This window comes from Marmota marmota, unplaced genomic scaffold (genome assembly GCF_001458135.2).
Source record: "Marmota marmota marmota unplaced genomic scaffold, marMar, whole genome shotgun sequence".
In the NCBI taxonomy this organism is placed as follows: Eukaryota; Metazoa; Chordata; class Mammalia; order Rodentia; family Sciuridae; genus Marmota; species Marmota marmota.
Genome location: NW_026000057.1, coordinates 8,626,741 through 8,638,051, shown reverse-complemented (window position 1 = coordinate 8,638,051; position 11,311 = coordinate 8,626,741). Strand labels below are relative to the sequence as shown.

Genomic DNA, 11,311 nt, shown 5'->3' with positions numbered 1-11,311 from the left:
ATATATATATATATATATATATATTACTTAAAGTTATTCAGTTTATAAAATGCATTCACTAGCAATAAAATGAGAAATTCATGATTTCAAGATGAGAGTAGAAAAAAAAAAGCAGTACTGATTTTGTGCTGCAGTAAGTACTGGAGTATAGCTTTGGTGAATTTTAGAGGCACAATTTTACTGGACTTTTATATTAAGGTGATCTATGTAATAATGGAAAGCACTTAATCCTTTTTCTGATATAGGAAGAGCTTATTTTGAATCTAATATAAACATGTAAGTTCTTATGTATTTAGTCTATTTATGAGACCAAAGAATCCTGTCCTGAGAGAAATGATATACATGTATAAGAATTGGAATTTTATGATGAAAATACTAGATTTAAGTGTTTGTGGTAATGAAATATCATAACAGAATTCTATTTTTCTAATAAATATTTCTCAAGATAAGCTCTCAATTTTTTTTTTTTTTTTTGGTACTGGGGATTGAACCCAGAGGTGCTTAAACACTGAGCTACATCATCCCTGGCTTTTATTAAAAAATATTTTATTTAGAGACAGGGTCTTGCTGAGTTGCTTAGGGCCTTGCTGAATTGCTGAGGCTGGCTTTGAACTTGTGATCCTCCTGTCCCCAGACTCCTGAGCTGCTGGGATTACAGGTGTGTGCCCACTGTGCCTAGCTAAATTTTTTTTCTGTGGATTCTTGCTTTTGCTTTTGATTATTCCTGTTTTTTTTTCCTTTTGAGTTACTACTGTTTTTTTTTCCTTTGAGTTGTTATAACTTCTAATTTTCTGAAGAAATTTTTAGCCTTTTAAAACAACTGTGTGCTGGGTGTGGTGGGGCACGCCTATAATCCCAATGGCTCTGGAGGCTGAGGCAGAAGGATCTCAAGTTCAAAGCCAGTCTCAGCAAAAGCAAGGCACTAAGCAACTAAGTGAGACCCTGTCTTGAAGTAAAATACACAATTGGGCTGGTGATGTGGCTCAGTGGTCAAGTTTCCCTGAGTTCAATCCCCCATAACCCCTACTGCAACCCCTGCCTCCAATAAAAACCCAACAACTGTGCACTTTACAGGTAGTTGGTTTATTATAAAGAAGTTACTCAGGCTCATGAATAATTGCTGGTTGCTAAATGGCAAAATTATTTCCATGGAATAGTGTTGTACAATTTGATATAATGGGGGTATTTACTTTATAATGCTACTGTAAAAATAGAAATTACTGGTTTGATTTTGTGAGGTGTATATATGCTTGTGTCTCAGTGTAGAGTGTTATCTGTCCTGAGGATTATCATCAAGCTCAGTATCTTTTTGGAACAAGTGTTACTGGAAATGGGATAAAATGCTGATGGGCTTCTTTGATTTAAGTTTTTAATTTTTTACTTTGTAGGTTCAGCTGATGCTCTATACTTATTTGTCTACTGAATTCATTGGTACAGTCAACATATATAATACGATTCGCAGAGTTGGTACAGTGCTTCTCATCATGCACACACTGAAGTACTACTATTGGGCAGTGAATCCCCAAGACCGAAGTGGTATCACCCCCAAAGGATTAGGTATATCTTCCTTGGCTATGTGTTATCCCAATAGCAAATCAGGATGTTTGATAGTATCATATTATTGTGCAGTTTTTATAAACCATTATGGCAAAATTTTATTTTAATCTTATAGATAATTTTAATAGTTTGTTTCCTGTGTTTGCCACAAGTTGATAACTTGCTCTTTATATGGAAGAACAGTGCTTGTGCCCATATAAATTGTTTGGGTAGCAGATATGACTAAAATATTTATAGTGCACTGCAAATAAGAAGAAATTTCTTAGTTTGTTGCTGGTATTGGTGCTGAGATTCATTGAAAACCGTGTTTTGGGGAGATGGATATTTCTTAAAGAAGTAGGGGGCATCTGCTTCTAATAGAGATAATGAAATTATTATAAAATCACAGTAATGTTTTTCTTATTAGTCAGGACTGACTCAATGAAAGGTTAATATTCATTCATCATGTCAGCAGTTTATGGAAGGGGAGAAAATAGAACTTGAACTTTTGCAAAATCTTCAAATTGGCTATGTAAAAAATGAGTTTTTCCGCTGATGTCATGTGACTGTTTGAGGTACAAATTGATGTCAGTGTCCAGAATTTGCCTCTCTACTAGTTTTTCTTCTGTGTTGGCTGTTTTAGCATATTTTTTCCCTTTGTAGTGGCCAGCAGCAGTCTATCTTCACATCTTTCCAGCTTTAATTGCAACAGAGCAATCTGCCTATATCCAGTATTTTCAGCAAAAGTCTCTTTCAGTCTCTTTGCAACTTGGTGGTTCTGACTGCAGCATGTTCCCATATCTGTGGCAGTTATTGTACTGATGACCCAGAACACTTTTTTGGAGAGTAAGAATGGGTTCAGTCCCTTGATGAAATTGAAGGGCTGTGGTTTGAAATCAGGAAATAGATGCTGAGGAGCCAAACAAGATATGTTCTCATCTTAGTCAAAGGCTATTTAAATATACAAAGACACATTTCATATTTATATAGTACTTTTTAAGTCACCTTCAAAATAAACTCAGTTTTCTTTTTCTTTTTTTTTTTGAGAAAGAAAATGGGATCTTTACTTTAGAAAGCTGTGAGGACATAAAAAGTTATATGACTTGTTTAAGCTGGCAAGCGTGTGGCAGATGTAAAGCCAAGTCAGAATTTCCTGGTGATGGTTTAAAGTTGCTCTGGATGTATCATGTCTTGTCCTGGGTGCTGGCTTTGTATTCTGACCTTCATTTTATAACTAACTAGTGACTGGGAAACTCTCATTCTTCACATGAGAGAGCTGAAGAGACTTCTTGATTCTATTCTAAATCTTTAGCCTGTTCTTTGTCTAGGAATTATCATGTGGAACACATTTTAAACAATTTTCTTCCTATTTTAATTGATCTGTTTAAGGACGTGGTGGTCCTGTGCCTTGGTGGTCTAGTAACTAGCTAGCTGTAAATAGTGATGGGAGGTGTGGATTGTAGAATATATGAGGCAAACAGGTACGAAACTGAAGATCTTAGAACAATGGGTATTTGGTTTCAAAAGCTTTTTACTTGAGAATTATATGTTTGAGACATGAAAATTGACTTAATGTGAGCCATGTGTTACCAAGGACTTTTCTAAGCAGAGGCTGAGATGTCAGAGGTAGTCAGCATAGTGTTTTCCTTCTTCATGAACAATGCTGTGTGGTGAGGCATGTTTCTTTTTGAGATTTTTTTTGTAATAGCTATAAGAGAAAAAGTTGTTTTCATTTTGAATTCACATATATTATTAATTTTCAAAGTTTAGATTTTCCTTTTTTAACTTGTTACCTTATTAACACCTTCAGAGTCTTTTAAAATGAAAGTGTACATTATTACTGAACACAAATTTCATTTGTCACTTTGTCACTTCATTTTTATGTTTTTGAAATCTTTTGATCTACTTAAAGTACAGACTTTTTTATTGTAGTTTCAGCACAATCTGTTTTGTGCATTTGTAGTATTGTGTGTACATTTGCGTGTGGGATTGAATGCTTGTCTTTTTCTTTTGAGGGGCATAGAAGGGGAAGTCACTCAATTTTTTTTTTTTTTTTGGTACCAGGGATTGAACTCAGGGGCATTTGACCACTGAGCCACATCCCCAATTGTATTTTATTTAGAGACAGGGTCTCACTGAGTTATTTAGCACCTCACTTTTGAGGAGGCTGGCTTTGAACTTGTGATCCTCCTGCCTCAGCTTCCCCAGCTGCTGGGATTACAGATGTGCACTACCGCACCTGGCTGGGAGGTCACTCTTTAGAAAATTTTTATGTTTCTTGTAAGTAAATGGAAAAGCTATTGGCTATGAGAATTTAATATTTAGATCACTTTGAGGTCTTCGAAATACTAAATATGCGTATCTTGTTTCTTTTTAATAGATGGACCACGACCTAATCAAAAAGAAATACTTTCTCTACGAGCATTCTTGTTGATGTTCATTAAGCAATTAGTCATGAAGGTGAGTTCATATTTCTTATCCTGTAGCATACTATGTATTGTAGCTGATCATTTCACATAAAATATAGGCTTGGTTTTTCTTTGTTAGTGAAATTAGACATGTGGGTGTGTCACTATAGTATGCTGATTTTAAGTCCTTTAGGTATAGACTGAGGAGTGGTATAGCTGGGTCAAATGGTGGTTCCATTCCAAGTTTTCTAAGGAATATGTTCTATATTCTTATACATATATATTCAATATTCTTTATTAGCTGCTAGATAAAATTTTGACAAGTGAACCTGTGAGTGTGCGTGTGTGTATTTGAGATTGCAGCTTTGTTTTACAATTAAAATATTGATAAAGAATGTTGAAAATTTTCATACTGAGCTCATATTTAAAAGTTCAGTGTTCTCAAGCAAAATTACTCTTCATATTTTAGGTACTTGACCATTTATCTTAGTTATACTCTTTACTCCAAATTTAATTTTAAGTAGAAAATTTGTCTTCTGTATTTAGAGGAGTGGTAGGTGTGGATAATTACTGTAACATCATAACTTTATTAGTTTTGGCTATTTTATAGGATTCTGTAGCTTTACCAATGAGGCTTTCATATATGGTGTTGAAAACAGGTATTGATGTCAGATTTCGTTTGATTTCTACACAGTCTTGAAGATTGAATTATGCTTCCTGAAATTTTTATTTTGAATATAGATTCTATATTACAGTGTCTTTTTGCCTTTAAAACAGTTGACAAACTTGACAAATCTATGTGTGTAGTTTCCCTTTTAAAAGTAGTTTTCATATGTAAGCATCAGATACTTATATTATTTTTCTGAAGGATTCTGGAGTGAAAGAAGATGAACTGCAGGCCATTCTTAATTACCTATTGACAATGCATGAGGTAATATTTTAATTTCATATTTTGGGATCTTATTTTCTGAAGCTTCATTATGAACTTTTTAAAGGGTAAAAACAGTAAATCTTCATTGATCATATAATTGTAATGGGAAGTAAGGGTGTCTATTTAGGAATTAAATTCTAGCAACTTTTATTTAAATCATTTCTTACCACAGGATGGCTCTGAGAATAATCATGAAAGGCTTTAAAAAGTGTTATGGCTGGGGTTGTGGCTCAGTGGTGGAGCACTCGCCTAGGGTGTGTGAGGCCCTGGGTTTAATCCTCAGTACCACATATAAATAAATAAAATCAAGGTATTGTGTCCAGCTTCAACTAAAAAAAAATGTACATATATATAAAAAAAGTGTTACACTTAGATTTCTTTGCGTTAAATCAAGGTGTGAAAAACTAAAAGTTTAGAAATGGATAGAATTATTATGTCTTTATTTTAAATGATAATTCAAAATTCTTACCTTGTGAATTAATAAATATACTTTTAAAATTATTAATAATTGAAAGGTAATGGTCTGACCTATGTTTGTTAGTAATCAGGGCGTAAAATAATGGCTTAAACCAGGTGCAGTGTCACATGCCTGTAATCCTAGCAGCTTGGGAGCCTGAGGCAGGAGGGTTTCAAGTTCAAAGCCAGCCTAAACAACTTAGCAAGGCCCTAAGCAACTCAGTGAGACCCTGTCTCTAAATAAAATGCAAAAAAGGATTGGAGATGTGGCTCAGTGGTTAATTGCCTCCATTAAAAAAAAATGGCTTAAATTTCTTAATTGGATCATATTTGGTTCAAAATCATTAATGATTATGATTTTTTTCCCTTGAGTACCATGTTGTATTATGTTTTTAGATTTTCCTGACCAGAAATAATAGTTGACAAGTTTTCTATTGAAATTCCTGTTATTATATGTGATTTTGTGTTTTATCATTTAAGGGAACAAATGAAGGAATTCATAAGAGATAATTGGAAGTCACAATGGTCCTTTATTTTCTCTGTGTCTTAATTCTGGGATCTTTCAGGTCTTCTAAATAATATTTTTCCTGAGACTCAGTGCCCCAGCTCTAGATTACCTACTTAACTTACCAAAAATAGTAGCTTTTATAGCAAAAATTCAAAAGCACTAAAGGAAAAATTAAAGTCAAGACAACCAAATGAATGAACCTGTGATAGCGGCTCCTCTGCCTCCTTTTTTCCTTTGGGTCAGTATTCCCTATGTATACTTAATGGAATATCCAACAAAGGCTGTGAAGGATTTTCATGAAGATTTTTTTGGAGTTCAGAACTCACATGTGCTCCTGTGCTGATATTCTATAAATATTACCAAATTTTAATTTGTGTAGTAGTATGTTGACTCAGTAATGAACATTTAGGGCCATCTTAATCTTTAATACTGACAACAGATAATATATAAGAACAACCCAGGACTGGGGTTGTGCTTTAGTGATAGAGCACTTGATTGGCATGTGTGAAGCACTGAGTTTGATCCTCATTACCACATACAAATAAATATATAAAATAAAGGTATTGTGTCCATCTACAACTAAAAACTATTAAAACAAAAAAAGAGCTATCCAGTCAACATTTTCCAAAAAGTATTCTTTTAGAGCTATTTTCTTAAGAGACATGGTGAACAAAGTATTCTAGGTTAAATAAGTTTAGGAAATAATTTATAACCTTTTGCCCCTAACACTATCACCAGATTCACATTTATTAGTATGTTAATGACTCTGATATGTATTTCTATAATAAAAAATACGACTTAGTTTCCTCTGTTCTCCCAGTTTTAGTGACATGTGAGCCTTCCTTGGGGATAGGAGAAATCCACTAAGTTAAATCTACTATTTCTAGAGAATGTGCCTTTGGGAAATCTTGACTCATTATAAGAGATATTTTATTTCTCAGAGTAAGAAATTACATGGCTATTTGATGATGTGCATTTTGATTTATATAGATGAAAGTATTTTAAGAACAATTTGGGAGCTGGGGTTGTGGCTCAGCGGTAGAGCGCTCATCTTGGTGGGACCCTGGGTTTGGTCCTCAACACCATGTAAAAAATAAAATGAGTGAAATAAAGGTATTGTGTCCAACCATAAAATAAATATTTAAAAAAGAGAACAATTTGTGCAAAACAAGTATTATAGATATGTCTATTTTTATAAAGTTTAAATTTCTTCTGTTTTATAAGTATTCATATATATTGCTTTTTCCTCATTTTTTTACTTTTACATTTCTAAATAGGATGACAATCTAATGGATGTCCTACAGCTGCTTGTTGCATTAATGTCAGAGCATCCTAACTCTATGATTCCTGCTTTTGACCAAAGGAATGGGTTACGGTAAGTGTTACTACAGCAAGAGTCTTAATTAAAATAAGGGCTACTTTGGAAATACTGGAAAGATTCTTAAATATGAAAAGTAGTAAAAGTAGTATTTGACTTTACATTATTATGTGAGTTAAGATATAAGACACATTTATTTCATTATTTTGCTTTTTAAATGAACCTTGGAGACTCTATATTGAGTGACATTTTTTTTGGTACTGGGGATTCAACACAGTACTCTTGTATTTTTTATTTTGAATCTCACTAAGTTGATGGGGCTCATCTCAAACTTTTCATCGTTCTATCTCAGCCTCCTGTGTCTCTGGGATTACAGGTATTTGCCACTATGCCCAACATTCTTTATTACTATTTGAGGAGTAAAGACAGATACATCATTTCACTATTTTCTGTGTTGAGTACTATTGTAAGGTTGACGTCAGCAGAGTTATCTTTGGGTCCTAGAGCAGGAGTATACAATTGCTATTCAAGAGAAGCTCTGCCCTCCCTTTAAAATATTGCTTCTGTTGGGTGTGGTGAAGCAAGGCTGCAACTCCAGCAACTCAGGAAGCTGAGGCAGGGGAATCGCAAACTTGAGGTCAACCTCAGCAACTTAGTGATATCCAGTTTCAAAATGAAAAGCACAAAGCACTAGGATGTAGCTCAATGGTAGAGCTTCCTGGGTTTCATCCCCAGAATTGTAGAACAGACAGATAAAATACACACACACACACACACAACACACACACACACACACCCCTCTTCTGACTCCTAATTCCAAATCATATTGATTTTCTTGGGCTGCCATAACTGAATACAATAGATTGGGCTGCTTATACAATAAAAAACTTTTTATTTTTTATATTTGTACATTGGTGGATACTGGAAGTTCAACCTAAAGGTAACAGCAGGGTTGGTGTCTGTTGAGGGCTTTTCTTTTGGGCTGGACGTTCTCTTTCTATGACTTTGCATGGCAGAGAGTGAGAAAGAATGAACTCTCTGGTGTCTCTTATAAATATGCCAACATTATTGGATCAGGGTCCCATTTTAATGGCTTCATTTAACCTTAATTATTGCTTTCGGTGCCCCATTTTCAATTCAGCCACACTGGGGGTTCGTGCAGCCTTACCATATGAATTTTTGGGAACACAGACATGTAAAACATTTAATTCAAAATAACCACCACAGACAAAAGCACCATACCTTCCATTTACATATTGGGGAGTTTAAAAGATTTTTATGACACAAAGTTTAATAGCTACTTTGTTAAATGATCAGCTAGAGTCACTAATCGTCTCATTATAATAAATTTCCCACATTAATCTTATCACGTATCCTTTATTTGCTATTATAAGACAGAAATGACTATTATACTTAAGAAATGTATTTTTTAGAGTTTTCCAGAGAAACAGATCCAGTAGTGTGTGTGAGTGTGTGTGTGTGTGTGTGTGTGTGTGTGTGTGTAAGGGAGTTTCAGACAGAGAAATTTCCATGAACTAGGCTGCAAGACTATGGAGGCTGAGAAGTCCAAAATCTTTAGAGGTAGGCTGTAGAGCCAAAGAAGAGTTGATGTTGCAATTTAGGTCCAAAAGCAGACTGACAGAATTTCTTTTTCCTCTAAAGGAAGTCACTTTTTTCCTAGCCTATTTTCAAGAAGACTTTCAAATGATTAGATAAGGCCCACCACTTGTTATGGAGAATGCTTTACTCACAAATGATTTAAATGTTAATCTCACCCCACCCCCCCCAAAAAAATACCTTTACAAAAACATCTAGCATTAATCTTTAACCAAATATCTGGGTATCATGGCCTAGCCCAATTGACCCATAAAATTAGTATAAGAGTAAAGGCATTTATTTACAGTGTGTCATTTATTTATAGTTTTGCCAAAATCAGAAATTACTGTTTCTCCTCATAATTGTCTAATAATTTTTTTGAAATAGATCAAATTACTGATAAACCAGCCCTAGTCACAAACAGAAAGATACTAAAGAGCCAAATAATTTAAAACAGAATTATAGATAAGAACCTATGAAAGAATTACATATATATATGTATATATATATGTATATATATATATATGTATATATATATGTATGTATGTATGTATGTTGTTCAGCCATCTCAGATTTCAAAGCAAAATGATGTTAAATGTCCTCCAGATTGCTCTTAAATTAAGAAAAACCTATACTTGACTGCTTGTTCTTAATTAGTCAGATGGTTTTAATCTCATACCATATCACTCTGTTCTTTCTGTGACCTGTATTGTGAGTTTATAAGTAGATATTGGCAAGGTTCCCCCACCCCCAAATCAAAGAATGTATTTACTAGACGTTTGTGAAGGAAGAAAGCACATGGCTACCAAACATCTGTAGATGTTCTATCTTAGGTTTGTGGTCCCTGTGACTGTTGGCTTTCAGTAGGCTTTGGAGTCTTATTCTGTATTTAAATAGGATAAGTATTTGTATTTATCTACAATTGCAAAGAATGGATATTTTTAATAAGCAGCTTGATTTTTAATGAGTTTGAAATCTTCTAAATAAAGATCAGAATTTTTAATCTTAGTAATCATATTAACACAAAACAGACTGGTCTTATACTTATTAACTTGTTTCTTTGGTATTTCATATTTGTTAACTTAGTTTCAGAATAATTAAAAGGTTTATGTGAAGATGTAGTTTTTAAAATTTTTGTGTCTATAATTTTATAATCTTATATTGTTAGTATTTGTGTGGTAGTGTCCAGTATTTTGTTAATTATTATAGGATCTTAGTAATTTTTACTTTAAAATAATTTTAAGGCAGGAACATAGACATTTAATTATGAGTAAAAATTATTTTATTGAAATTCTTGTCAATGAAAATTTGTACTATGTAATTTTAGTCGTAGTGTGTGAACTCTTGGTTCACAGCCTCATATCAGACTTAGTTTCCCTAGGACTGAACACATTCATTGTGGATAATTCCTTGTAATATCCTCACCTTTCAGTTTTTTTGTAAATATGTATATATATTTTTAGTTTTAGATGGACACAATACCTTTATTTTGTTTGTTTTTATTTTTATGTGGTGCTGGGGCTCGACCCAGTGCCTTATGCATGCTAGGCAAAGGCTTTGCCACTGAGCCACAACCCGGCCCCACCTTTCAGTTCTTAATGCCTTAACTTTGGTGACACTTTCTGCCATTCTGTTTATCTATTCCTGTTTTAAAAATATGTACCTTTTCAGCATTGCAATGTTTCCACATCAAAAATCTTATGCTCCAGTGTCTTGCTTATTGATCCCACCCATCTGTTTCCTTCCATTTTTCTGATACCATTCTTTCCAATGCTCTTCAGTCTCCTAGAGACCTTTTGTCCCTTGATCTCACTATTATTATCCTAGTCTGTCATTCTTCTATCCTTGTTTACTTCCTTCCTATCCCGGTTGACTGCTGGAACTGGTTTCTAGTGAAAACTCCCTTCCACCATTGTCCTGTTACATCATCTCTTGAGAATTGTAATCCTAAGTCAGTCTGTGTAGGGACCATCTCAGCTGGTGGAAGAAATCTTGTAGCCCATATATTAAAGTTCTTTTTAAAAATCAGTTGCACTTTTACCATTGTTAAACCTTCCTTTTATTTGTCCCTTCAGATAAGATTGCAGATTTTTATAGTTTTTCATTATTGTTCTCAGCAACAGTAGCTTTATCTACTTCATCAAAGCTATCAGAAGGGAATTATTTCAACTTCCATCTTCTTTTTTTAAAGGTGTACACCAGAGCCCATTCTTCCTGTTTTTTATTTTTATTTTTTTAAATTTTTTATTGTTGGTTGTTCAAAACATTACATAGTTCTTGACATATCATATTTCACACTTTGATTCAAGTGGGTTATGAACTCCCATTTTTACCCCATATACAGATTGCAGAATCACAGCAGTTACACATCCATTGATTTACATATTGCCATACTAGTGTCTGTTGTGTTCTGCTGCCTTTCCTATCCTCTACTATCCCCCCTCCCCTCCCCTCCCCTCCCCTCTTCTCTCTCTACCCCCTCTACTGTCATTCATTTGTCCCCCTTGTATTATTTTTCCCTTTCCCCTCACTTCCTCTTGTATGTACTTTTGTATAAC

At 34.1% G+C, this 11,311-nt stretch overlaps 1 protein-coding gene across 5 annotated transcripts in view; it reads left to right on the top strand.

Annotated features, from left to right (window-relative positions):
* Positions 1-11,311, top strand: part of Lrba (LPS responsive beige-like anchor protein) — a 607,623-nt gene that overhangs the window by 9,157 nt on the left and 587,155 nt on the right. For all 5 annotated transcript variants that reach the window (XM_048813495.1, XM_048813494.1, XM_048813493.1 and 2 more), the window contains exons 5-8: positions 1,389-1,557; positions 3,917-3,996; positions 4,813-4,875; positions 7,117-7,214. In XM_048813495.1, the coding sequence (XP_048669452.1) occupies positions 1,389-1,557; positions 3,917-3,996; positions 4,813-4,875; positions 7,117-7,214 (410 nt within the window). The remainder of the gene's footprint in view (positions 1-1,388; positions 1,558-3,916; positions 3,997-4,812; positions 4,876-7,116; positions 7,215-11,311) is intronic.